This window comes from Balearica regulorum, chromosome 1, assembly GCF_011004875.1.
Source record: "Balearica regulorum gibbericeps isolate bBalReg1 chromosome 1, bBalReg1.pri, whole genome shotgun sequence".
Taxonomy (NCBI): Eukaryota; Metazoa; Chordata; class Aves; order Gruiformes; family Gruidae; genus Balearica; species Balearica regulorum.
Window position 1 is genome coordinate 188,363,869 of NC_046184.1, and position 27,742 is coordinate 188,391,610.

At 44.1% G+C, this 27,742-nt stretch overlaps 1 protein-coding gene across 3 annotated transcripts; it reads left to right on the top strand.

The window, feature by feature from the left end:
* Positions 1-3,689: 3,689 nt before the first annotated feature.
* PHF11 (PHD finger protein 11) lies at positions 3,690-27,496 on the top strand. 3 transcript variants are annotated; one of them, XM_075741873.1, is made up of 12 exons: positions 3,690-3,817; positions 6,726-6,869; positions 7,978-8,096; positions 8,992-9,127; positions 10,759-10,866; positions 11,619-11,752; positions 14,727-14,773; positions 18,232-18,293; positions 19,796-19,862; positions 21,288-21,410; positions 22,736-22,807; positions 26,590-27,496. In XM_075741873.1, the coding sequence occupies exons 4-12, from the start codon at positions 9,020-9,022 to the stop codon at positions 26,727-26,729; spliced, it is 861 nt and encodes a 286-aa protein (XP_075597988.1). In that variant the 5' UTR covers positions 3,690-3,817; positions 6,726-6,869; positions 7,978-8,096; positions 8,992-9,019; the 3' UTR covers positions 26,730-27,496. The 3 variants fall into 3 exon arrangements, with proteins under 3 accessions (XP_075597988.1, XP_075597989.1, XP_075597990.1); XM_075741874.1 differs by lacking the exon at positions 6,726-6,869 and having other exon boundaries at positions 3,697-3,817; XM_075741875.1 differs by lacking the exons at positions 6,726-6,869; positions 7,978-8,096 and having other exon boundaries at positions 3,737-3,817.
* Positions 27,497-27,742: the final 246 nt, after the last annotated feature.

Sequence of the window (27,742 nt, forward strand, 5' to 3'; positions counted from 1 at the left end):
GAGTTAGTGATGATTTAGGCAATTGTATATGGGAATGAAACATGCCTGTGAGAGACTGCCATGGCCATGGAACAGAGCTTTCAAGCCTACAGCTACACTGCAAAAGGAAAGAGAAGCAGAAACCAGTTCTCAGCCCTGAGACCAAGAGGCAACAGATGGCTGATGTCTACATGGCTTAGGGTTAGTCTTTAGTTGGGTCGCAGATCTATTGTGTAGCTGTGGACAGACATGGTACCTGTGACCCTAAGCTGGTTTTTGAGTTTGTTTTGGATGCTTCAAGCTTAACAAATACGGGGTTGTGCTGCAACACACGACACTCAAATTTCTCAACAGTCTCGGCGTGCATGAGGAGTTTAAGCCTGTTAAACATGGACCTTTAACAGAGATATCAGACTTGTGAACCGTTCTGCTCACAATGAAACCTCAGCTCTTCTCTCCCATGGTCCTGTTTGAGAGCTTGGCATATCCATCAAGCAAACCCTTCTTCAGCTTTTGTCCAAGTTGTCACACTATGGGCTTGTGTGTGGTTTCATCATGCGTCTTCGGGGTTGAATGCAGAAGAGCAGGGTTACCCCCAGTGCTGGTGCAGTACCCCTTGAAAGGGTCAGAGCCATCCATTCTTGTCCGGATCAGTCCCCTTCCATCACTGAGGAGCACCACCATGTTATCAGCAGCCAGCATTCAGCTCAGTTGCTTCTTGCCTCATTGAAGATCTGCCTCTACTCAGAGGGAATATGCCTTAGGCTAATGTGTGATGTAAAAACCTCCAGAGGCATACAGAATGGCGTGGCAAGCCCACTGATAACCCAACACCAGTGTAAGCCTTTTAAACAAGAGAGGATGTGGAAAATATCTGTCTCCAAGCTCAACTTGAATGTGGAAAAGCAGATGGGAATGACAGTAAAGCGCCAAGGGGAAAAAAAAGTACATTTTACTGCTGTTGATTGTATTTCCCAGATCTGTGGTAGGAATTACAATACTGAGCTGGTGAGGAAAAGCTGTTTCTTGCTGCAGAAAACAGACCTGATGTTTCAAAAGATAAAGCACTTGCTCTGCGTGGTCTGCAACTATCCAAAAGCCTGCTGTCAGCGTGAATTTTACAGTATGTATGTGAATGAGATGGGGCTTTTTGCTGCCTGTGTTTATCAGGTCTATCTTCAGGCTGGTGCTTCTTCGCTTTCCTCTCCACATGAGGATACACTAGATAGAGAGAGGGGTTGTAACCCAGCTTCTTTCCAGTCCCCTCACAGTCTGATGCTTTCACTGCTTGTGAATCCATTGTAGCAGACCAGCACTCATAACCTATCCTCTTGAAAACTTACCTTACGGGGTATGTTTTCCACCTGCTTTTGTAATTTTATTAGAATGGGTTCTGCTGAAGGTGTCTGGCAAATACCCTCTGCAGATAATGGCTGTGCCAGTTCAATAGACAATGTGAGAGTGCTCCTCTGAACTTGTTCTCTGCTCAGCTACTTGTTCCCCTGCTTACCCTGACACAGCTCAGAAATGGGCGTATTTCTGAACATAGCCCCTTGTGCCACCCATGCTTTAGCAGAATTTCATGTAAAAGCACCGAGAACAAGCACCGACAGAAGAATAGGTGAAAATGTTCCAAGAGAAACACTCAAAATCACCTGTGGAATGACACATTCGGGATTTCTCGTCAGCCTGTCAGGGGTATCAGAAGAAGAGTGCCTGATGAGAATTAGTTGCATTGAGATGTGAAACAGAGCTCTGGAGATGCCCTAAAATCACTGTTTCTGTTGACCTGCAGGGGAGCGTAGGTTTTACAACACTGATGGAGGACCAGCAGAGGGGAATTCTGAAACCAACTGAGGCTTTTTCAGGGTGGTACCTTGTTCCTGTGAAATGGTGTCGTCCAGCCACGCAGTGTGGAGATTGCTGACTCTTACAGTGAGCAGGACAGTGAGCAAGACTGTCCCAACGGAGGGTCAGCAGGGATGTGTATAAGGGCTCCATGACCTACAGGGAAATATATATATATTCGCACCCAAGGTGAGTATACAAACGCAAAGATAGCTGAAGGATCACCTATGGCATAGGTATACAAGAAATTGGACTGGAGCATGTTACACTGATGATTTTTTTTTTTTTTTTTTGCTAAAGAATTACTGAGCACTAATTCCAGCTCCACCTATTTCAGCAGAACTATATGGCTCTGTAGAGCAGTGGTGTGGAAGAAGAGATCGCAAGGCATTTGCAGTTGGTTTTCCTCTGCAGATAATTATTTTTTCTGTGTTGAAGAATAGACTTGTGTTAGGAAAATTTTCCTAGTTTAAGACTTATGCACCTGTGAGGGTGCTTGAAACCAGTTGGCTCGTTCAAGTACCATCTAGATAATAGATTCAGGAATTGGTGTTGCATAGCAGCATCTGGCTAATTGCTATGATGTAATTGCAAGCCTGGACAGAGGGGCTGACCTTAGCTCTGAAGTGCTGTGTCTGGGCAGGCGCAAAGGGATTTGGGAAACAAGCTGGAATAACGCCAGCAGTGCTGAAAAGCCAAAGCTTCTCTAGCTGGTAAAGGGAACAGATTGAAAAATACTTCCTGTTGCGTTCGGTGTGGTGTCCCGGTGGGCCAGAATGCGCCTGTTACGTTGTGGCTGGTGAGCGGTGTGGGGGTGGAAATACTGGATTTGTTTAGTCATCCCACGCAATGCAGAACTTTACGTAGGCTTAAACCTTGCTCTTGCTAGCACAATTTTGCCTCAAACCTTGAGACACCAACATTCGAAGAGCTTGCAGAAACACCACAGTTCTCTGAAGCAAGAAGAGGAAATCTCTCGGTGGTGTGTGTTGTGTTGAGACCTGCATAGCCACGAGCTTCTCCCAGGACTGCTCACGCTTGGCGGTTAGGTGGTGCAAGCTCCTCAGCTCTTTACAAGGGCAGCGGGAGGGCATCAGGCTACGTATGAACCGTCAGGCTTACAAGCGAGGAAGCACCAGCAAAGTCCCACGGCAAGGAGCTGGCATGGTAGGAAGTCCGATATCCCTGGTGGCCTGAGGATGAGCCTGTCCTTGACCTCCTGAGCAAGGAAAGTGCTGACCAGCAGCGCTGGCATGCTCTGGTCCTCTGGTGAGCGCCATGATGGCTGGGTATGAAGCCAGAGCTCCACAGCCACTTCTTCCTCCGCTGTGGAGGGATTGACTGAATAAAGGGCCTTGTGGGATGGCTGTGGGAGGCATGCCACCTTGTCCTGGCCTTTCCTGCCCATCTCTTGAATTGGCTGTTTGGTTAGATGTCACCCTGCCAGCCCCACACTGGGCACTCAGCACGACCTCCCCATCGCGTTGTGCCCCTCGCCTCCTGCTCCCCTGCCCTGCTTGAGGGATGTACAAAAATGAACGGGAGGAGAGAAGGGGAGAATGCAGGATGTCCCCTGACCCATGGGGAAATCCCTCGGAAAACGGTTGCCCGGTGGCGGCCACCGGGAGCGGGTATCGAACCTGCGGCTCTCGGGCCCCGACACGCCCAAAGGCGCGGGGGATGGACCGAGCGCCGTTTCCTCACCACGTGACCGGCGGAGCGGCGACACGCCTCTACCCCCACCCCCCCTTCCCCTTCACTCCGGAGTCGCAGCCAATCAGCGCCGGGTGTGGGGGAAGCGCACTACGCGGAGCCCCCCCTCCCGCAGAGGTTGTTGCTCACTGAGCATGCTCCGTGCCGCGGCTGGGCACGCCCACTTCCGCGCGGGAGAGTTGGGAGGAGGGAGAGGAGGCGGAGAGCGAGCGCGGAAGTAGTTGTCGGTGCGGGTCGGTCTGTGAGGACGGGGGTGGATAGTTCCCACCGCCCCGCGGTAAGTCTCACTGCGGAAACGGGAGAGAACGGGGAAGGAAACTGGGGACACTTAGTGGGTTCGGCGTCCCCTCAGTGCCTAGTACCTTCCCGGAGGTTCAATGAATGGGCCCGGCTCGGGCTGTGAGGGCTACCCTGGGTTTCCCTCAGCGGCGGTGGCTGTTGTCTTGGAGGCACCTCCGAGACCGGGCCTGCCTCGGCCCTGAGACTCCCGGGGCGGCTGTGCCGCCCCGGGAGTCTCAGGGCCGAGGCAGGCCCAGCCAGACTCAACTCACCCCGCTAGGCCTCAAAGCACCGAGGGATGAGGGAAAGACATCACCCCAGCAGGCCCCAGCCCTGCCTCAGCGTCCAGGTGTTAAAATCGGCGGAGAGTGGATCTGCATCCTTCTTCCTCAAGTTTTGCCGTGTGGTACTTAGCAGTCGTAGCGAGGTGGTAAATGTTAGTCTTTTAAAAGCGTCACTGCTGCGTTTAAAATGCTGGAAGCGGTGTGTCAGTAGAGGGTGAGGTGTTACTGTGTGAAGTGCCTCAGGGAGCAATTGAGGACCTCTTAGCAACAGAAGTCCAAATGTCTGCCACCCAGCTGTGAGGTTCCCAGCACAAGCAAGACATGGGCCTGATTGAGCACATCCAGAAGAGGTACATGAGAATGGTCAGAGGGCTGGAGCACCTTTCCTATAAGGACAGGCTGAGAGAGTTGGGGTTGTTCAGCCTGGAGAAGGCTCCAGGGAGACCTTACAGCAGCCTTCCAGTACCCAATGGAGGCTTATAAGAAAGATGGAGACTTTTTACCAAGGTCTGTAGGACAGGACAAGGGGCAATGGTTTTAAACTGAAAGAGGATAGGTTTAGATTGGACATAAAGAAGACTTTTTTTTATGAAGACAGGAACTGGCACAGGTTGCCCAGAGAAGTTGTGGATGCCCCATTACTGGAAGCGTTCAGGTAAGGCTTTGGGCAGCCCCAAGTAAAAGACATCCCTGCCTAAGGCAGGAGGGGTTGGACTAGATGATCTTCAAAGGTCTCTTCCAACCCAAACCGTTCTGTGATCTTGCAAATAGGTGAGAGTTTAGCTCTGATGAGGAACCCTCCAGTCACCCCCATCACTTGAATCAGATATGTTAACATATACTTCCTAAAGAAAATATTTTTTTAGTTCTTTAAAAATACTTCCCCAGTAGCAGGTAAAAGGTGATCAGAAAGATGGATTTCTTTGTTGTTTTTGTTTTGAAAGCTTTGCAAAGGCTGGACCTGTTTATGCTGCTAATGACTTGGTGAAGAACGGAGAGATGCTTGTGCAGGTCATGCCCAGCTAATATATGACCAGCAGTGTGTCTTGCCCCACAAAATGCAAATGGAAGATGCAGTGAATGTAGGGAACAGGTGCATAACTTCCTTCCTTCTGTCTACTTCAATAAATCAACTCCCTCACTATACTGAGGTGAAGAGGAGAGCAGTGTAGGACGTAGGGCAGTGGGTTTAGGTGGCATGCTGGAAGTCAGGGAACTTGGGTTCTTCTCTTTACTCCCCTACAGATACGCTGTGTGACATCCTGTGCCTCATTTTCCTGCTGTGTAAAATGCATATATTTACGTGCAAGGATGCTGTCAGAATTGGTTCTGGAGAGAAAATACTTAGACAAACTAGTAATGTTCCAGCAAGGTGTATTGGAAGTGGCACGGTCCCTGTGCGCTTGCCAATGATCCCTTTTTACTTTCTGTTTTGTTTCCTCTTTTCTTCCATTTTGTCACTGTTGCGAAAAGAAAACAAAACTGAAACCTGCTTGTAGGAAACAGCACAAGTACTAGAGGAGCCGCCAGAGGCATGTGGCTGTTTCTTTCCCTCAGCTGCTTCTCCACTGTCTTCTGATTTGCAGCTTCATTTGCTCTGTCATTACTGGAGGGCAGTGGAAGGGCTTCTAGCTCTTACAGATGAATTAGTCGCCTTAGGTTCCCAAAGTTCAGTTCTGTGGCAATGAAAGTGAAAGCCAGCAGTGAAGAGTTGCAGAAGGACTTTGTGACAGCGAGTGATTTGACTATAACATAGCAGATGAAAATCTAAAATATGTGGAAAATGATGCATGTCAGAGCAACGATCACAATGCTGATGCCCTCCATACTGATACCACTTAGGAAAGAGGTCAGGGGAACTATAATACGTAGTTCTGTGAAAGTGTCAGGTCCGTGCTCAGAAGCAGTCCAAAATGTGATCGAAATATTAAGAACTAAGGAAAAAAAACAAGAGAAAAATATGGAGCGCCATTGTGACTTTGTATTGTAAATGGTAGCCCACCCTTTTGGAGGTCGTTTGCTCTTGGAATGTAGCAGCAGTAAAGGGATTGAGAAGTGACAGGGATGATCAAAGATGTGGAGCAGCTTCTGTACAAGGAACAGCTACATAGTTTCAGATTCTTCAACTTGAAAAAGAGACAGTAGGAGAAAGAGTAACAGATCCGTGCTGTCACGGGTGTTACTGGAGGAGCTGAGTAAGGAACAAAGATTTCTTGCCTCTTCACGCAGATCCTGGTGTGTCAGTGGAATCCGTGAGCAGCAGGCTTAAGGGCTGCAAAAGCAAGGCATTGTTTACATGAAATGTAATTAAACTATGGAACTGGAACCATACCCTTAGCCTCTCCCTTCTCGCTTGAGAGCACCCAGCCAGATCCATTGCCTCGTTTAGCTCGGTACCTCCCTGGCAGTGGTCTGTAGCAGAAAGTTAGAGAAGAGCACGAGGCCAAAGCAACGCTCCTGTGGGGAACAGGATTCTGAGTTCAATGGGACAGCGGATCCAGCTGGCTGCTTCTGCAGTGGGGAATGGCCAAGAGCTGTCCTTCCACCACTTCAGGGTTCCTGCAAAGGCACTGGAGTAACCCGGTGGCTGACCTTGACTGAGTGTCCTCTGTTCTCCTGCAGCACCAGGTTTTCTCCTGAGTCTGTAAGAACACCAGGGACTGTAGACTCCACCTTTAGCCTCTTCCTCACAAAATTCCCAGAGCCCCTGGAGCTGGATCCTCTGACTGGGCCTGAGCAGGGCCTATGTATCTGCATCGATTCCAGGTATTAGCTTGTTGCAGAGAACTTATTCCTGAGTTCTAGACCGTTCAAACTCTAGCTTGTTCTGCTTTTTAATTTCTTTCTGTCTTTTTCTGTTTGTTTTTTATTGTGGCCACACCTCAAGCACTGTGCTCAGTTTTGGGCCCCCCCACTACAAGAAGGACATTGAGGTGCTGGAGCGTGTCCAGAGAAGGGCAATGAAGCTGGTGAAGGGTCTAGAGCACAAGTCTGATGAGGAATGGCTGAGGGAACTGGGGTTGTTCAGTCTGTAGAAAAGGAGGCCGAGGGGAGACCTTATCGCTCTCTACAACTACCTGAAGGGAGATTGTAGCCAGGTGGGGGTTGGTCTCTTCTCCCAAGTAACAAGTGATAGGACGAGAGGAAATGCCCTCAAGTTGCACCAGGGGAGATTTAGATTGGATAGTAGGAAAAATTTATTCACTGAAAAGGTTGTCAATCATTGGAACAGGCTGCCCAGGGAAGTGGTTGAGTCACTGTCCCTGGAGATATTTAAAAGATGTGTAGATGTGGTGCTTAGGGACCTGGTTTAATGGTGGACTTGGCAGTGCTAGGTTAACGGTTGCACTTGATGATCTTAAAGGTCTTTTCCAACCAAAATGATTCTATGATTCTAATATTTCTATTTCTATACATTTCTATTTGTTTCTATTTATTTAATGTTTAGGTTCAGAGACTGATGTGATGGTCACTGTATAGAATTATACTGGAAATTAGTCCCTACCCTACCTTGCTTATAAGAGATAGAAGGATGGGAGGAAAAAAACCCAGATGTGTTGAGGTGAAGTGATTTGCTGTGATTAAGTAAATGCTTAGTGGCAGAGCAAGAGGAATGAAAAAAAAAAAACCAAAACCCTTTTTCTCGCTTAAGACCACCCCCTGCACTTTATGGAAGGGAGAGGGGAACTAACAAAATCAGAGTTTGGCTGTTGGCCCTGGCGCACAGAAAGGTGTGCGAGATTTGCTGGACTGGGAGATTTCCTGCCTGTTTTGTACTTGAACTTTACTTCCTCTCTCTCACTAGAATAATTTAACTTCAAGTCTTCTTATTTCTTGAAACTAAAAGCAGACTTTTCTTACTCTTATCCTACAGGAGTTTGTGCTGTCAGAGGTGACATCTGCAGCAAAGGGCAGTTTGGAGTATCACACCTAGTAGGAGTGGGAAATTGTTGAAGATTTCTGCGTTGGACTTGCACAGAAACCACAGACAAAGTAAAACTTCTGCTACTGATGTGTGGCGTGATGCTTTAAACTGCTGGTGTGGGATGTGGTTAAAGGCTTATCCAGAAGCATTTAGAGTGTTTTGTGAAATAAGTAGCTGGCCTTAAAATTTTGCAGCTGCTGGGAGAAAAGAGAGACTATGTGAAGAACAACAGTTAAGACTAGAGTGGGTATGGCCAGAAAAAGAGGACAGATGTCCATGGGGCAAATCCCAAGCTACAGAGAAAATTATGTCACTCATGTTAGCGCTCTACCTCATTCAGAGAGAATGTTTAAATCTTCTGACTCTGTCATCTGCCCACTTTTACTTGCAAGCCTCTCCATGCTTCTTTGCTACACCCTTTTTACAGTAAGGAATTGGTGTTTCTTCCTTGTTTTCTGTGAACTCCTGGAAGGCACAGGAGAAGTTTGGGGACAGCTGTTTTTCTCTCCTCGGTTGACTTGCAGACCCACATGTGGCTGAATTAGCTTAAGGAAAGCACTGCTATGAATGATTGACCTCCCCCGAATAAAAGGGGATTCACATCTAGGGCATGACTTGCTGGCCTGCTCTTGGGCCTGTTGGAGCAGATATTGCCATGGAAGCTTGGAAGCTTTTCTGTCACCCCTCCATGACTTGTTAGTGACTTTCCAAGAGGAAATAAACTAATTTTCCTCCTGCTCTATCTGCTGGAGCTCCTGGGAGCTGGTTTCCATCCCACTGCTGTCCCAAGAGCAGGCTATGCCTATTCTACTAGTAGTTGTTACTGAAGGAGCAAAGCACTAAGGTTCAGGGGGGTGTAGGTGAAGGAGCAGTTAGAGGGCAAGTGCTAGCAAGCTTTGCTTACCTCTGTTCGTCCTTCTGGGCATATGATAGTTGCATCAATTGCTTTGTGTTTTGTCCCAGTTTTCCTGCTTTAGGTGTTTTCCGGATAATGGCGAAGATGGTGAGAAGAACATGTGCGTTTTGTCCAGAAGGGGAGTCTGGTTCTGTAATGTATATTGCCAAAGAGCGAAATATTGCAGCTCATCAGGATTGTCTGGTGAGTGGCTTTTAGTTGGTCAGTACCTAAGAGGAATGGAGAAGATGGGCTGAAGGAGAAGTTTCCATTGCTTTTCTTTTTTTGACTCTACAAGGGTGTCTGAATTAAAAGGTTGGTTGCCCAAACCACCAAGCTTATATTAGATTGAAAAGCTATGAAAAGCAACAGGGCTTGGCTGGAATTTTGGAAAGGGGGGAGGACACAGCTTCACAGCTGGACACATTGATTTGTGGTGTTTTCATGCACATCTGTTCCTGATCAATGAATCTGGACACACACATAGAGGCTAGCAGTAGGAACAGGTCTTCTCAAGATACTAAATTGAATGAGGCTTCTGAGACCACAGAAAGTTGCGTACTTACTTAAACCTTTGCAGGAAAATATTCACATAACTTGATATATCATCAAGGTAAAAAACTTCCCAGTCTGTGCCTTATGTAAAATAAGGAATAAAAATATCAGAAGTTAATTATATAAAAATACCTGTGAAGCTCTAAGTGTGTGTGATTCTAGAATGCATTTAGTCTTGCTGTCAAAATGCCTCCCTTTCATTCTGGGATCTTAGTGGAGCAGGTTCTTGGTGTGCAGGATCAGTTACACATGCCATGTTCTCCCTTCAGTGAGGGTCGCCTAGTGCAAGAGATGCGTCCACTGCTGAAACAGCTTTCTGGCTTTCACTGTTCCAGCCTTCTTATTCTCACAGGGTTTATGTTTACATCTTTATTTTTCTACTACTTTTTTTTTTTTTTAGCAGAATGTTTCAGAAACATCTGATACCTATTTTACAATGTTACTTGGATGTTTTGTTTGAAACAGGTTTTATTAGGGCTATAATGTTGCTTCAGTGTTGAAACTTTTTCCTTCTCTCTTTTTTTAACAATAACTACTAATTTCTCTGCCCTGAACTTCTCTGCATGTTTGGCTTTTTTGCAGTTAGCTGTCACCTCCTGAGCACACAGACTGTGCCTGCCAGTTGACATAAGGGTAGCTTACTGTTGTTTGGAACTAGCTATATATAATGATTAGAAAAAAGTCGCTGATAACTTCCCCTTCCTCACTTATTCTCATGGCTCAGCTCTTCTATGGGAATTAAAGTGACCCAAATGTGCCATGTATATGGTTTTTTATGGGTTTCTCCCAGGCTTTGTATGATGTTCCTGTGTTTCTCATGCAGTCAACTGTTGTCAGCATTGGACTGTATGGAAATTTTATTAAGAGAAATGTTGCGTCCAGCGGTAAGCCTGAACAACTGGACAGATAAGATGTTCAAGGTGTGGAGGTCTGTCAGCCAAAGAGCTTCTCCTCCTTACTCTTCACAGCCTGGAATTCCAGACTTTTTTCATTCACACTACTTACTAAGTTCACTTTCTCATCTTGTTATCTTTTCTTAGTTCACCTTCAGGTCATGTGAAATCTCCTATATAGACAGAGGAATGTTTGACTGGGAAAAGGTTTAAGCACAGCTGCTTGTTCAGTCTAGGTGAAACCTCTTAAAAACACAGAGAAAAATCAGCTTTACTTAGGTAGGGCAGATGCAAGAAGAAAAGGTACACCCTTCCCCTCTTTTCTTTGCAATGCACTGGTGACTGAGTCCCTCTATTAATTCTTAATATTGTCTCTTTTGTCTTTAGTTATTTTCCTCAGGATTTGTGGAATCTGAAGAGTATAACCCAGATAATCTGGATATAAGGTTTGATGTGACATCAGTGTTGAAAGAAGTCAAGAGAGGAAAGCGGCTGGTAAGGAGTCTCTGAATTTTACACTTAGTCCTATCTTGTAGTACTGAAGGTTGTCTGTCCTGTTTTATGCTTGAAAAAAAAATGCAGAAAAGTACTTGGTCCTTCTGATCTAGTAAGATTAGGGAAATTACAGATTTAGAGTTAGAAACATTGCTTTGACGTTATATTTGGTGAAATTTAGTTAATTTTGTACTAAAATGTGTTGTTTTTTCCATCCTATAAGTCTTTAGACTAAAGTTTCCTAAGAGACTTTGGTAAAGGACTAAGCCAGTGCCTGAAACAAAATTATGCAATCCATAAGTGTAAAGGGAAACACCTTCTGGTTTTAGCAGATGGAAGCTTATTTATATGAGGTTTTCTTATTGGCTTTGTCCTCAGCTGTCCTCTTCCCTTATGTCTTGCGTGGAACTCTTTTCAGTATGAAGTTAGCCTAGAAAATGTAAATACAAGCACTGAGACTAATAGGTATTGAAATAACTTGGGCAAGACTTAGGGGAGGGGAGGAAGTTGCCCAGTGCCCTCACGTGGCTCTTTGCATCATTTTACAAATTCATCAGTATGAAACAGAAGTAAGGTAGCAAAAATCATGACTGCAGTAGGAGTTTGCAGGAATGATCTTGCCTGATGAGTTATACAGAGGCAATGTGCTATGAAAGATTTGATTTTCCCACAGAGGATAGTATTTGCCTCATACAGTAAGATTTTCAGTAGCTGCCTGTAATGTTTTCCTGCTAAAGCTCATCCTCTTCTAGGTGTGTAACTTCTGTCGCAAGAAAGGAGCCACTGTGGGATGCGAGGAAAGAGCCTGTCGCAGAAGTTATCACTACTTCTGTGCGCTGTGCGATGATGCAGCAATAGAAACAGATGAAGTAAATGGAGTCTACCGGTATCGAACCAAGTATTTTCTAACTAATTATTGTCAAGGCTTTGGTGGTGGTGTCAGGAAGAGAGATTTAAAAATTGTGTGGTTTTTAAAGTTTTTTAAAAAGGAAATATGTTCTCATCTCTCTTGGTTCACAAGCAATGGGGGAAATGTTTTCCTTTCACAGGAAAACATCACAGCAGTGGGAAGGAATCTATTCAGTGTTTGAGCCTGCAACACACTTGAAAGATCAGTAGGCCAAAACTGAGGAAGTCAGTCCTTACTGGCTATCTAGCTAGTCTTCAAGGACCAATATTTTTGTTAATGTCACTCAAATTGTCAATTTCTGTTGGTTCAGAAGCTTCAGTAAATGTGGTCTGAGCACAGAGCAGGCTATAGCACTTCTGTATCTGTTCACATTAGGCAAATTCTGGTAATTTTCCCTCCATATGCTAGCTGAGAACTTTGTATTTCCACCAAAGACCTTCTTATATTTCAAGTACGTTGCTAGCATTAACACAATTAAACAGACGTTAAGTAAATTTTCTGTCCTGATCATGCTAGTCCTGGTGTCCGCTGCCTTCAAACTGCCTGCGTTGCTGTTAGATGGAACGAGTTGTTTGGAGGATGGAGATGAAGGGGTTGAGAAATTGGGACTTTAGGGACCTTTTGGAATGCTGAAGTTATAGTAAAGTCTGAGGTGCATAAACCCCCCCGATGTCCATTTCTGTCCAAGGGTAGCAAGACCACAGACCATGTTAATCTTAGATTAATTTGGTAGACCATCTAGTCGCTACAGGAGGTGGACTAGTGCAATCCTTAGTAGTAGTGGAAGATGTGTCCTTTTGTGTCAAAACATTAGCACTCCTGGCTGCTTCACTAGGGCTCTCAGTCCAAAATAAGTATGTCTTTCTGCAAGGCTGTAAGCCCAGCTGTATAGGGAAGATGATATATTTTGTTTACGCTTATAAAGTCTCCAGCGTTCTGCAAAGCTTGTGAAAAAGTGTAGCTGGAAAGATGGAAACTTTCCATGACCACAGAATAAATGGCTCTCATATAGCCTTAGACAGGATACCTGTTCTGAATATATAGTTTGATTTAGTGGTTTTCTGAGCTGGTGACCTTGGAGGTTTGGAAGAGGGACCTTTAAAAATGCCTTGTATTAAGTCACTGCGTGAGACTAGAAATATTGAAGAGATGAAAAAGGACTGGATTAGAGGAAGATGGCGAGGCAGGTTTAAGGGATTTCAACCCAAAGACTTTTGCACATTATCAGTGGCATAAATAAAGCACAAAATTTATAGCTAGCCTGAAATTATTGGAGAGAAGAGGAACAAGACTTGAAAAACAGTGGACATGGATTGACAGCCCCCTGCACTTCTTTGTGGTGAAATATAACATGCTGAAAAGCATATCAAAAGAAAAATTCACTCAAGAGAGAGCAAGCTGGTGTGTTTAAATTCTGAGTTGCCATCGTTGTGATGATGAGCAGTGATTACCAAAACAAATAGAGCAGAACAAAAAAGAGAAGGCATACAGTGCTATGGAAGTGGTGAGTAAGAGTAGAAGTGGGGAAATAAGTGTAATTTCTACTGCCATCCTGCAAAAACGATAAAAGGGAAGTGCTTCCAAATAAAGTGTCCTGAGTAGTAAAAGGTATTGCCTCTTCTTTGTAAGATGTACTTAGGAAGGTTGTTTTTAACTGAGGAAAGAATAAAATTAAAGGGAGGGGAGGGAAAAAACCCAACCTCCAAAGGGCAATATTAGAAATTCAGGGATGTAAATAAGGTGCCTCCAGTACTTAGCTTTCTGATTAAATTGTTAGGTGTGCATAAATCTGGGGGGTTTTGTGCGTCAAAATGAATTTCATGCTAAAAAGCTGGCTCGTTAAGGAAACAGACTGCATTTCTAAGGTCAGTGCTTCTGTTTTGTTAAAATAAAAGAATGAGAATAATTAGAAAATGTCCTAGTAAATGCAGCTCCCTTTAAAAATTGCTTCCAAACACTTGAGCATTAGTCTTGGCAAATAGATTTGTAATGAAGAGATGAGCTAAAGCACACTCTTTACAAGGCAATTTTGCTTAAAAAGTGATTTGGGATCCTTCTGTAAGAAAGGCATATTATAGAAGCTGGTTCACATTCTGTACACATTATTGTATCCAGAAGATAAGGAATATTTCCAGCTGTATTTGTTGCGTTTTGCCTCTTTCAAGGAGTTCACATTGCTTTCCTAGAACCAGAGAAAACATTCCCATCTCACATGTTACTAAAGTCTTTAAGGAACGAATGGATCGAGCAGCTTTAAGCTACCGGATCTCAATCAGGGTGCCCTACTTCTGCAGGATTTGGGGACCACCTCATCAGCACTGGGCAGGGAAAAGGGAGGGGCATAGAGATCTCCAAGCAAGTAACCAGTACTGTGTGTGGTGGTGCAGTGCCGTGTGGCTATGCCAGCACATCATGCAGGGCTTATGAGGTCAAGCTGACTGGTAAGCACATACATCTAAAGAGGTTCTGGACCTGGCCTGAGCAATACAGGGCAAGGGGGCAGAACGGCAGTAGCTACGATCAAGCAATGTTAGTACTGTGGTGTTTCATCTTGACAGTGTTAATCTCATTTTAATAACGCGTTTCAATAAGAGTACCTCTGCCACAGTGATTGCCGCACCAGATGAAATGTGTCTGACTCAGGATTTGAACAGTGAGCAAGTCCAAACAGAGTGGGGTAATGGAACTGGTAATTCAGAGCTTCAGCGTTCGGAGCCCAATGAGGCTCTAAAAGTACAAAAAACAAGCTTATGCATGTATGTGACTTTACAGCAGGTGCTTGCCTAGGTGGGTAATGCTGAACAAAAATCCTGATAATTTTTTAAAGCGTCTTTCAGTTTACATTCAATGAAAAGAGGGGAAAATATCTGTTAAAATCAGTCAGCATAACTCTGTTTATGTATTTATTAATACTTTTTCTCTTTTTCTTAAAATTGAACTTAAATTTTAGAGTGTTCTGCCCAAAACATGACCCAGGCAATAGGACCAATCACTATGGTGAGTTTCTTTGATGGCTTCATTGATTTCATTTGTTTTAAAAGTTTGCATCCTACAGTCAATAACTCATTTGAACTAAATAAGTGCTACTCCACCTTTATAATTGAGCGGTGGATTTCTAATCTTGCAGGAGTGGTTTGGTTGAGATCCATGCGTATGCACAAAAATTGAGAAGGTTTTTTTGAAGTAGGAAATGTTTATATTTAATCTTCCCCGAATCTCCCTCAAAACTGACTTAAAATGCTGTGGACCTGATCCTTCATGGAATTACTCTGACTCTGTGTGGGCAGGTAGGCCCAAGCAGCTTGTGAAACCCATGTGAGGTATGAGCGCCACGCTGACAAGTGATGCACAAGCTTGCACTTGATTAGCAAAGAGAGGGCTGTTACAGGAGTGGTCACCTTGGGATTTTGATCTGTAGTTCCATTAAAACGTTCACATTTGCATCTTCTGTATTCACCGCAGTATTTTTTTCTTAAGTAGGGCCTTTCATTCTGAAGGATCCCAAAGAGCTTTTTAAGTGTAACAGAAGGGCTATACAACCCCTGTTGAAGGATTGCTTCCTTTGCTACAGAAATGCAGCTTAATTTGGCAGTCCTGGTCCTTGCTGATTCAGAGTTAGTCAGGAATCTCCCAAAATTAACCAAAGTTGTGACTTTGTTAACCTAATGTATGCGACTCAAAAAGGAGTGGGTCCTAGCCCTGCCTTCACTTTGAAGTTAAGCTCCATCGAACTGTAAGCCCTAATGCGAAGAGTGGTGTGCTCCCACTGAAGTCTAGTGAACTTTGGCTAATCTTCTTGACAAATTTTGGCTCCACCCTGATGCTGCTCAAGGGGCGGGTTAGGTGATTATCATTTAAACTTTTAGTTGTAGTATCTGGGGCTTCTTAGCCAGACATACCGTCCATTTAACACCTGATATCGCTGTGGTTCACCAACCAAACGCAGCTTCTTATTTCACTTAGTAGTTTTGCTTTTTACTTATCCATAGGTTTGAGCCTGACATTCCCTCCCTTTTTAAAATTAATTTGATTTCTGTGGTCCAATAGTTGTCAGTCTGTTGGGTCTGTCCAGGGTCCCAGCTGGTCTCCTGCCCAGGTTCTAGACAGGACCAGGATTGCTTTATTTCCAGTATGAGATTAAGGCATTAAGCCCAGCCGTGTAGACCACCTCATAGAATCATAGAATGGTTTGGGTTGGAAAGGACCTTAAAGATCATCTAGTTCCAAACCCCCTGCCATGGGCAGGGACACCGTCCACTAGACCACGTTGCCCAAAGCCCCATCCAACCTGGCCTTGAACACTTCCAGGGAGGGGGCCTCCACAACCTCTCTGGACAACCTGTTCCTCACCACTCTAACAGTCAAGAACTTTCTAACATCTAATCTAAATCAACCCTCCTTCAGCTTAAGGAACACTTAAATCTTAAGAGTTTGAAGGTCTTGATATCTTCAAGTGCTGCATATACAATGTATGGCCTGTTCCCTGAGAAGAGAGGTTGTCCTAGAGGACATCTTCAGAAGCACTTAGTTTGGAGACCCTGTGTTTGAGAGGTAAATGGGTTCTGCTGGCAGTATCTGCCCTGCCTCCTGAATGAGCATCTCCCACCTCTGTCTGAGAGAGTATCTCTACCCCAGGAGGTGGGTAGCAGCTGTGAGAGTTGGGTAAATGACACTTGGTTCCCCAAGCCCAATGTCTGTTGCCTCTGAGTAGCTCATCGATGCATGTGTGGTGCTCAGAATAGCTGGGGTAGCTGCTGGTTAGTTGGCTGAAGGAGCAGGTACTCTGGCCTATCTGGGCAGGCAGGGGACACCTGTGCTGAGTGCGTTTGCAGGTCTGCACAGAGTGGGGAGCGAGACAGGCTAGGATGGAAGCACTGTGGCTCCATGGTAGAGTTTGGACTTTCAGGATCCAGCTCAGGTGAAGTAGCTCAGCCATTCCTCTGGGCCGGCTGAGCCAGCACCGGGCTGTGTGGGAGCAGGAGCTGGTACAAAAGGGCTGCCTCTCCAGGCTTGTTTTTTCCCCAGTAGCTTGGAGAAAATGGGGTCAAGGAACATCCCCTTGTTCTTGGTCCAGACAACATTCTTGTGCTGAAATGTCAGGGCTCTGCTGTGTGATTGGAAGGGGATAGAGCCAAGAGGTCTTGCAGTCTTTGGACTTGGAAACATGCTCCAACCTCAGCTTAACTGGAAATGTTGGATGTACCCAGAGTACAGGCTGACAAATAGAAGAGCGGAGAACACTGTGGGGAACAGAAGAGTTGAGCTGCTCTTCGGACTGTGTTCCTCTTGTTTTATAAGGTATCCTTAAAACAAACATCAGGAAGAGCTGAGCAAATCCTACCACAGATCAAAGATGTCCTGCTAGACAGCAAGCAACACTGTGCCTACACCAGTGTCTCCTAGACTGCTCCAAATTAGGCTACGCAGCTTTATTTTGGATGGTGTGAGAGGCTATGATTTGCTTTCAGGCTGTGAAAAACCAAGTGCAGAGCACCATACTCAAATAAGAGTATGCAAAACCCAACCTTGTTTCAACAGCATTCCTGTACCAACAATAACTCCTCATTCCTCCGAATACGATGATTTCTAATAGGAAAAACCTTACTAAGTGCTGCCCAGAGGATGTAGAGTTAAAGGGGAAAGGGGCATTATAACCCCACTGCATTTAAACCCCTCAGGTTTTGGTGAGTGGTTGAACTCCTCTCTAGCTTCCTCTGCTCCTGCCCTGTCTTCCTTGCCAGCATTACTCTTCTCTGCTTGTGATGTTGTAGCTGTTTTTAGCTGCTGCCAGTTACGATGTCAGAGAGGGGCTGCTGCGTGCTGATAGAAAGGACAGAGTGAAAGCAGATGATTTTGTGGAGATCTCATACCATGTCACTAAAAACACTTTGTATCGTAAATAATATTAAACTTAGAAGGCAGATTGCTTCTGGAGACTTTCTAGGAGGTTGTTATGTTGATGGAAAACCTAATGGCATTTGTATGTTTTTGGGACACCTAAAATAATTCTATACGTAGTCTTAGTTTTGAGGGTGTATTAACATAAACAAGGATTGACTGAAAAAGCCAGTAATCTTTAATGAATTTGTGTGAAGTCTTTACCACGTAGAGGTAGTGCTGCTGCTGGGCAGAATCAGTTCACTCTGCCATAATCAAAAATCTTATGTTAAAAAATGAGGTTTGCTTTATACTGAGTTTAAAAGGCAAAGTGATCCCCTAATGCTGTAGTGATTTGCACTTCTTCCTAATGGTTCAGGCTTGTAATTTTTCTTACATGGGAATAATGTGAATTTGACTGAAATGTCAGGTATTTGGGGAAACTGAAACATCCCCTTGCCTTGCTATGCAAAGTGCCTCACTTTTGTAGCTTTTTGGGAAAAGAGCAAATTTGAATGATGTGAAATCATCAGTCTGAGGTTGACACATTTGTTACTTTGTTGTTTCTTGATTCCTAGATGCAGCTAGTAAGAGGAGAAGACGACATGCATTGAAATCTTCCACCATCACAGAACAAATGGTAATTCTGACTTTAAGTAGTTCTAAACCAGGAATCTGCATCTGCTACAGCAAAGGACTTCTTTAGTGAAGTATTTTGACAGTGTTTTCAGAAAGACACTTCCTCATGGAAGCAATAACTTTTTCTTTACAGCCGCCTTGTTTTGATCTTGCCATTTTGTCAAAACAGAACTGTGTGCATTTGGAGCTGCTCCAGGCAGAGCCAACGCTGCCCTCGGGTAACGTGGCACAAAGGCAATAGGAAGCTCTGAACCAGGCTGTGGTCTTGACGTGACCAAAAGAGCTTCCTTTTGGGGGCTCCTTTACTTCTGAAGTACTACGGCCCTCAGATTTGCTTAGGGCTCGACACAGCTTCAATGAAAAACTGCTTTGGAGGAGTCACTTGGCCTTTTAAACGAGCACTTACTCATTTGTGAGTCTGTGCTCACAGTGAATGTGGCAGATTTTCACTGCAGATGAGGCAGTTCTCAGCTCTGCTGGTGAAGATGGCCTTCCCAAGGGTTCAGGAGCCATCAAGCAGAGCACCCCTCTGGTTGCAGGGGGAGTTGTTTTAAGGCTGTTTTTAGAAATCCTGTAAATACAACTTATTTTAAGTTTTGAGGTGATTCTCTTGGCTCCATAAAATATGCATGGGAATGCTCATTGACTCTTGGAGGGGTTGGGATTTCTCCTTTCTAGAGGAATTAGCATCCAGCTTTCCTTGGGAAAAACTGCTGCCTTCCCCAGGTCTTGAGATTAAATGGAGATCATGTGAGGGGACGTGGGCGATCTTTGCAGCTTTTATGTAGTATTCTCATAATGGTAGGTTATTTGTCTCCAACAATTTCTCAGCTGTAAATCCACTTATGCTCATGGTATTATAACTGAGATTCATGTGACCTGTTACTCACGGTAGTGTGCCGTTTCTGCTGCTCTCCAGTGCTGGTGATCTCAGAAATCAATACAAACACTGCAGATAAGAAGCTGAGGGGCTCCAGATTTATCAGTGCGGGATAAATTGTTTACTGTTGCATAAGCAATGCATTTTTATGCTGGTGGAGTTTTGTGGCAGAGCTTAAGAATTATTTGTAGTACTGTGGTATGGTGTGGAGCAGAGAATGACTGCGTCCCATTCAAAAGAAAAGAAAAATATTCCCCCTCTCCTCTCACATCCTTTCTAGTATTACATCTGGTGTAGGGATCTAAACATCATTTGCACTGGGAATTAGCAGTAGGTGTTTGTTAACATCTGTGCTATTTGCAAATGCAATGATTAAGAAGGGTGGTGCCCCAGGTGTTGGACTTTTTTTTTTATAAAGAGTTTTGTTTTGAAGCAGTTTTTGCTTACATTTTTAAAAACTAAATGTCTGGAGAGGAATAGCATTAGCTGTGCAGAGAAGCTGACTATGTTTACAGAAATATGGGGTGCTTTTTATCTTTCTGCTAATGTACAGGTAAGATAGTGAAAATGGAGCATTAAGTGTTAGCATTCTGTAAAAATACATTGTTCTGATTTTCTTACAGAGCACAGAAGAGACAGCAGAAGAAAACAGTTTACGAATACTAAAAAGGAAAAACAACAGGCAGAAAGGTGCGACTCACTTCATAGAACATCTAGGAGATACAGTGATCTGTTATGCTGGAGTTCAGAGCGTGGAGATCGTTGATAGCAGCGGTGCTGTGAATGTATCTTTATTATTCTCCTGAGATGAGTGATTCTCCGTGCTCTGGCAAGGGAGCGGAAGTCTGATTTGCAGAATGACGATGCAGCTTTTAATAATTGTGCAGCAAACAAATCTCTCTGCTTTGGCTGAGACTTGCTGTGTGATCTGAGCCAGTGAATTCACCTGGGAATGCCCCCGCTCTGGTTGGCTGCTAGTGTGTCCCCAGCAAAGAGGGGTGCCTCTGCCTGCCCCCCAACTCCTCCATATCAGTACAGTTAAATGTAAAATGGAATCAGTCCTCCTTCACCTCGATCTCCTGGCACTGAGCCCCTCTTGAAGGAGAGGGGTGCGGTTGTGCCAGGCGGCGCTCTGGAAGGGGCTGGAGGAGGTGCTGTGAGGAGCATGGCTTGAGCAGTGGGAGAGGAGTTCAGCACACCTTAGGGGCTCTGGCACACTGGGTAGGAATGGGGATCGCTAAACACTGCTGCAGTCTTTGCTGCCGCTGCACGCTTATGTTGTTTTGAATCCTGGGTGTACATAGGGTGCTTAATACAATGTAGTGTTTTACTGCATCAATATGGTATTACAACAGTGAAATCAGCCACTGGGCCCATCCTTCAGTTCTGCAGTTCTCACGTTACCCCGAAGGTCCTGCTGTGGTTGCTTGTCGGGATTGTGCTGTCACTTGGATGGTGCTAGTGGTGATTGTTCACCTTCCCATAGCCATGCTGCTGTGAGCTGTCTGATAGCTCTTTCCTTTTGTACAGCCCAGTGAATTGATCTCACTGAAACCTGTCGCTGACCTGCTGCTCTGAGATGAAGAAAAAATCAGTAGTCACTTCCCTAGCAATCCACATCTGACAAAGTAGGCATATAAAATGGGCTGTCATAAATGAGTTTAATGCCTGGATCACTTGGCGTAAAAGTAGCCTTAATTTTCTTACCTAATCCAATACTGATTCACTTCTTGCACTGTTTTCTATCCTTTAGCCTGTTCAGTCCATGGTGTGGTCCTGAGGACTGGAATAAAAAAAGCAAGACAAATCACTTGCCTCCTGATACCCCCTAGTACAGGGAAGCTTTAGGAATGGTGCATTAGAGTTGTGGAGATAGTTGCTTTTGGTGAATGAAGTCAAATCTAGAGCTTACATGATTTTACACCTTACACTTGCCTGACCATGTTATTCTGCCCACTGAAAAGGGCTGAGGGGGTAGCTGGAGGAGCCAGAGATTTGTATGTTTGTTACTGGAAGGGGGACTTCAGCCAGAGCTTTAGTTTCTGAAGTGAGCGAGTAAAGTGTGCTTTACAGATCACTTCTCTGTAAGAGTGTGGTGGTTTTGTGTTTTAACAGTCCGAATAGACTTTCTGAGGAAATGCAAGCAAGCCGGGCTTCTGGATGACATATTTGAAGAAATGCTGGACACGCTTCACCTTGCGCAGGAAAAACTGATGGATGACAACACTTCAGAAACAGGTATGGAGACCCACAGGGGAACTCTGCTTTCAGAGCAGAAATGCTGATCTGAACGCCAGGCGCTTGGCCCTGGGCCGCTTTCCTGAGGATACCTCTGTAGTGCCAAGTAGCTGGGCCCTGCCTTATTTCTGCACCTGCACAGCGGGTGGAGAGTGAGTATCTATTGGTATGCCCATGTCAGCAGAGGGGAAGAGCTGCCAACTCAGCTCTAGGAAGGTCTTCTGACTTGGAATTTTTGAAGCCACCTTTTACCCGTTGGCAGAAGCACAGGGGGATTCAGCCTGACCTCTTCTCCCAGGCACTGTAGGAGAGAGAGGTCCTGAAGGGAACCAGAAGTTTTTATTTGGATCGTAAGTCTGTGTTGTTCTTACAGCCTCATAGAGGGACCAGCTATCTGTTAATATTGGCACACTCTTTTGAGGGGAAAATCCCTGAGTATGTACATTTTAAGTCTTGGGATGATTAGTTAGAACTTTATTGTCAACTGATTTCATTAGTTTAAGTATCAGCTTGTATGAAGCACTTTGTTCTTGGAGGATCCCACTCTAATTCTGCTTTGTCCATAACACAGTTAAAGAAAATGTCAAACCTTCCTCTGCTGTTGTCCTCCCAGCTGTACGAAGTTATGAATAATTCCTTTGGATAAAGAATGCTAATTTATGCAAAGTAACTGAAGCAGGTGCATGGGAAGTGAAATGTCCCACCTGGCTAAATCTTCCTCATGAGCAGCCTGCATGTAACATGAGAGCAGCTGCTAGAAACAGTCGTGAAGTCCAGGACACATTAGGGATTCAGAGGTCTTCACCATTAAAGAAACCTCCGAATGGTCATGCAAACTCTGTAGGCATTTTGTATTTTGTTTCATTGGAAGCCTCATTTATGAAACTGAAGCATAATTCTGGGCTGGTTTTTAACATTGAACAGTGATAGCACTGTCCCATGTGTCAAATGATCTGCCAAGAGGAACTGCTGTGGTCAGCCCTGCCGTTACATGTACAGTCCTGACACAATGGAATGAAATATGACTTAAGTATATTGCTGATTTTTTTTAAATGGACTGTTCATGTGGTGCAGACCCGAAAAGGGAATTGCAGGTAGGTCCCCTTTCCTATTTTCTGTATGAAACTTAAAAGTAGAATTGACAATTTGACCCTTCTTTTGCAGTATAGATGAGAAGGATGACATCTTAAAACCTCAAGCAATCAGTATGTTACAAAATAAGTAATTACTGTTCTGTGCTACTTCTGATGTAGGGCTCCGCATTAGCGCCAGGGTTCTGTAAACCTTTACTTGGAAATATTAAATCAAATTATCTCTTTCCCCAGAGTATGAAGAGACAGTAATGTCACTCTTTGACTGTGGACTGTTTGAAAATATACTGACAAATATTCATTCAGGTATGTGAAAAAAGCTGTCAGAGCAGTAGCAGTTGATACGGTTTTTAGCATTGAGGTTATTCTTCTGAGCATTTTGATAAAATGACCATTTAAAATGAAAATTCCAAGGAATTTTTTTCTCTACATTCTAAAAATAATTGAATAAAAGCCATGGCTACCTATATCTTTAGAAATACAGTATGTCAAATCTGGCTGGTTGACCTGAAGGGGGAAGCAAGTGAGAGTTCCACAGCTTTTAAAGACCAATAGGTTTCTGCCCCAGAGGAACTTCCTTCTCCTGCAGGGTGCACTCACATCCTGTTCCTGCAGGTTATTTCCCCTCCTCCTCTGCATCCTCCCTTCAGCAGTTCGCCTGCCTTGCGGCTCTGTCCCGTTCTGATGAACGCTGTTCAGACTTGCTGCTGTGATTCAGTTCAGAGCATTAGACACTATGAGCAGAACTTACCTGGGCCTGATGGTGATTGTAACACACTTTGGGAAAAACAAGCTGAGAATGCTCAGAGTGAAATGAAAACAAGGGCAGGAGCGGTTGCTTGGGACCACCAGCGTGGAAGGAAATTCTGGGGCTTGGACTCCAGTCTCAGCTATTGTAAGCAACAAGGTTAAAACTGTTTTTCAGGTAGGCGAGTCTCTGGCTCCCATTTCCCTCTCTAACAGTTAGCAGCCTTGTTCTAACTTCTGCTTTAATTTATCCCTGTAAAAAGGGAAATGTGCTTTAATTAGCTGATACTGAGGTTCAGTGTGTGAAGGTGATGTTTGCTGTTTCCCCTTCACTCGACTGGAAAGCCGGGCTCCTCTCTTCAGTCTCCTGTTCTCGCATTTAAATTCCTCTTTCGGAAATGGGAGTGACTGGTGTTGCAGCGTTATCTGACCCAAGGTTCCACCGGTGCCTCATCTGAGGGCATTAAAACATCTCCGCTCATAACTCCTCTTGTGATGCAACCTTGGATCACACTTGTTTTTCACAGCTGCATCCATTATTTCATTTGCTTCTTGGCTTACACAAGAAATTCTTGATATTGGCACCTCCGTACGCACAACCGTGTGATTCTCGTGTAAAAGTTGTCCCCTCTGCAATTCCCCGCTACTTGAGCAGCTCAGTTCTTCCTGTACCACACAACCTTCTTTTCTGAGGCCATCAGCCTACTTTTAATTTCAAGGTCAATAATGAAAACACACATCAAGGTTGGTTCCAAAACTGATCCAAGAGGAGCTCTTAAAATGAGCCAGTCAGAACGGAATGAAAACCACCTTAGTTACAAGTGAAACTGTAGGGAGGGAAGGAAATCGCCAGCTTTTTTCCTTTTTTTTTTTTTTTTTTTCTTGATCCTAATCTATCTAGGACTAAATAAAGTAGGACCAATATAAATACTATGCCTTCTTTGATCTTTCTCCTGGAACTGATGATTTGGGGTCATCTGACATGTTTTACCTTCAGTCCATTTTTTCATTTTATCTTTTTTTCACTTCTTGGATTGTCATGCAAAACCTGTTCTAAAGCCTTATGTGTCAGCACAGCAAGGTTACTCTGAACTGTAACTGTTGATACTGCTTTTTAAAATCCCTTTTGTATAAAAGATAAACGGTTCTTTTTCAGCATGCAGCTTTACTGTGAACTTGACTGCATTTAAAACATTTCATACAGGACCTGCTATTGCCTTATCAGTAATTTCAAATTTCAGGGTTGGAGGTTCTCGTTCTCTTCCCCAAGGAAAAGCGACTTCCTTTGGTTTTGCTTTTGCTTTCTGTTCTGTTGCTGTGTGTTCTGCTTGGGCCGATACCTCAGTCGGCTTTGGTCTCCTCTTTGCTGGTCAGCAGTCTGTCCAGTAGCACTCGTTGTCTGGGGATCTGTGGCAGTGAATTCTGCAATTCAGTTGTTCCGGCAAAAGTGGCGATACTTCGTTTTGAAACCGTTGTGCAGTACCTTCACCGAGAGCCCCTTGTTACTTACGGGAGAGCGAGTGCAGTCATTCCAGGTCCACGCTCCTCAGGACATTCACAATTTTACAGGAATACATCACTGATGTCTTTCTCTGGGCTACTTGCCATGTTCTTTTGGAGGAAGAGAAATGGAGCCGTATGCTGAACACAGTAACACAATCGTCATGTTTGCTCTTTGTTTCTGATGATTTATTAATTGGTATCCAAATATTCTGAGAGTTTTTCCTCCAGCTCCCACTTGTACGTGTCCAGCTTTTTCTTCAAATATGTGCCTGGCTAGTTCTTTTATCTGCATAGACTTGATACCACATGGGCATGCCATGCAGTCTGCCTGCGGCAAGCAACGAAGCCAACTATTTCCATTGTGGTCTTGTCAACTGTTGAGCTGAGGCTGTGGAACAAGTGGGCGCAGACTAGGGTGGGACAGTGATGGGATGTCCTGTCAAATGTAAGTGACACCTGACTGCGGAGGACAGCAGAGAGAAGGGGGGTCAGCTGTGGATTTTTTCAGTCAGAGCTAGGGCAAGCGGTCAAGTTGCTTTTTAATGAGCCACTACCTGGACACTTCAACAGGTGCTGGACACCACCATCGTTCTGGCTGCTCGTTTGCAGCATCCACACTCACTGGGTAATGTATTTAAAAATGCATTGTAAAAGTGTGTGCGCATACATAATCTTCCATGTATGCACATAAGCAGCAGCAGCAGTGATGGGCTTTCTGAACAAAGAGGAAGAACGGGGGGAGGCAGAAAGCCAAAGACTTTTTTTTTTAAAAAAAAGAAAAAAATCAGTTAAGGGTAGTTCAAGCTCTGTAATTCAGAATGAACAGTGGAAATGCTTGGAGCTACTTTCCCACTCTACCCACTACAACTATGGAGACCTTCAATGTCCCCCCCCGCCCCCAAAAAAAGAGAAAACTATATTCAGGTTTGTATCAAACACCTTTTGCTTCTTACTAAAATCTTAACTGACATTCTTGCACGCTGTGAGGAAATCTTGTTTGTTGTTGACAGACTGACTTTGCTGCTCAGAGGTCACCTCTGTGTGTTTTGTTATTGAACAAAGCAAGTGCTTCATTTGAAACTTGGAATTAAGAACATAAGGTTTTGGTAACACTCACTGACTTCAATAATCTTTAAAATTAGGAAACCGGAAGCAGTAGAGAAGCAGAAACCCAGCCAGGCAGGGCTTTGCAAATACAGTAAAGAACTTGGGTAATCCCATCAGCATACTGGCAATAACTGTTTTGCCAGGAACAGGAATATTAAGTGCTTGAGTCATATTTTTGAGAATTAGCTGTTGAATGCAGTTGTCCAAACCATCTCTTTTTAGGTTTAATTTTGTTGTTGGCTAAAATCCATTAGGCTTGTAAATATGCTTTAAGTGTGTAATTCAGAGATATTATCTTAAAAGATTTAAAATGCATCTTTATTGGAGGAGTCTCCATACAAATGGATTCTGAAAATGGAACTGTTAAAGTTCCTGTGCCAAGTAACACTGGGTTAGTAACTAATAACTTTCTCATTTGCTGTGATACTTTAAATCTATAATGGAGCTAGTTTTGAGATGACAGTGTAGAGATGACAAAGTATGTAATTCTACTGCTTTGGGTTTTTCTTTTGACACTTCAGCTAGTCTCTTCTGTACAACTTGCAGTCCATCTCTTAATGCAGAAACCAAGTGGACAAGGTCTTAGGCTAAAGACTCTGCTCAGGATGGTAGAGGTTTTACTGTAGGTTAAACTAAGCATTGGTAGCCTCTGCAGCATTAATGCATATATAACATGTGTTTTAAATTAGTTATGTATGAATAAAAGCTTTTATCCCTCTCTTTCTTAATAGGAACAGAGGAAAAAATCCAGGAACTTCTGGAAAGCAGAAGACAACTGGATAACAAGATTGAGCTACTGCAGGACTTGAAAGAAGTTGTCCTTCCTCCCCAAGAGAACACTGCTAGTACATCTAGTACAGTGTCCGAATAACCCCTGAGTCTGTCTGTAATGGTGTCAATATTTAGGATTTTCTAATGATAGGAACCATAGAGCACGTCTGGTCAGTGTCTAAGTAATTCCCCTCTCCCCCCCAAGACAGGGACACAAGCGAGAACTGGGTGTTTTACTCATTTTTATACCTCACTGTTGCAATAATTTTAAGTTGTCCCTTGCTTTATATTTTACCATGGATCAATGAGTGTTATACACCAAATTTAGCTTTTTTAAAAGCTCAACAACCCCTGTGATGAAGATTTTTTTTCTCTCAAAGGAGCATCGGCTGACCCAGAGCACTTGTTCAAGTCACTTTAACTGTGGGAGTCCTCTTCTGACTGTGCAGTAGCTGCTGCTTCGCTGTCTGCATCGAGACAGCGATGTTTTAAGGGTCACATTGCTGCTTTGGCTTTCCAAAGAAGATAAATTAGCAGAACTTGCACTTAAAGAAGCCTTCTGAATTATAAACAGGAGTTTGGGTTTGTTTGTTTGTTTTTTTAAATTAAATGATTCTTGACTGCTTAATGTATAACTAATTCTGCTGTAAGGGCAGTGGTGAAACAGTGTTTGCAGGCAGACTAGAAACGGTTGGGCATCATATTCTAAACATGTACACTGTAAAAGAGATCAAACAATGGACTGCCTTTCTCCATTAAGAAAGGATATGACTTCCACATGTTTTGTCTTAAAAAAAAGTTTGAATATAGAAAAGCATTGTTTAGCTACAAAAGGGTAAGTTAATGAAATAAAATGTTTTTAAGAAAGCTGTATATTTAGTCATACTCACTAGCCCCACTGTTGCATGGGACACAGCTGAGGAGGGGGTATGCTGTCACACCATCGTTTAACTACACCTTGCCTCACATTAGCAAAGGTAGCAGGACAAGAGTGATCCAGTGCCCTTCTGCTTGTGTCAAGCACCACTTGTCACGAGAGGCTGCAGCACCATCCTGTACAAACAGCTGTACTTGCTCCATGACTAGTAATAACTCATAACTTGAGCTTCTTCT

Excerpts from the sequence above, each read along its gene's own strand:
- PHF11 (XM_075741873.1), top strand. The coding sequence starts at position 9,020 with ATGGCGAAGATGGTGAGAAGAACATGTGCGTTTTGTCCAGAAGGGGAG. Across the intron at positions 9,128-10,758 it reads CAGCTCATCAGGATTGTCTG|TTATTTTCCTCAGGATTTGT; the intron begins GTGAGTGGCTTT and ends TTTTGTCTTTAG. Across the intron at positions 22,808-26,589 it reads ACTGACAAATATTCATTCAG|GAACAGAGGAAAAAATCCAG; the intron begins GTATGTGAAAAA and ends CTTTCTTAATAG.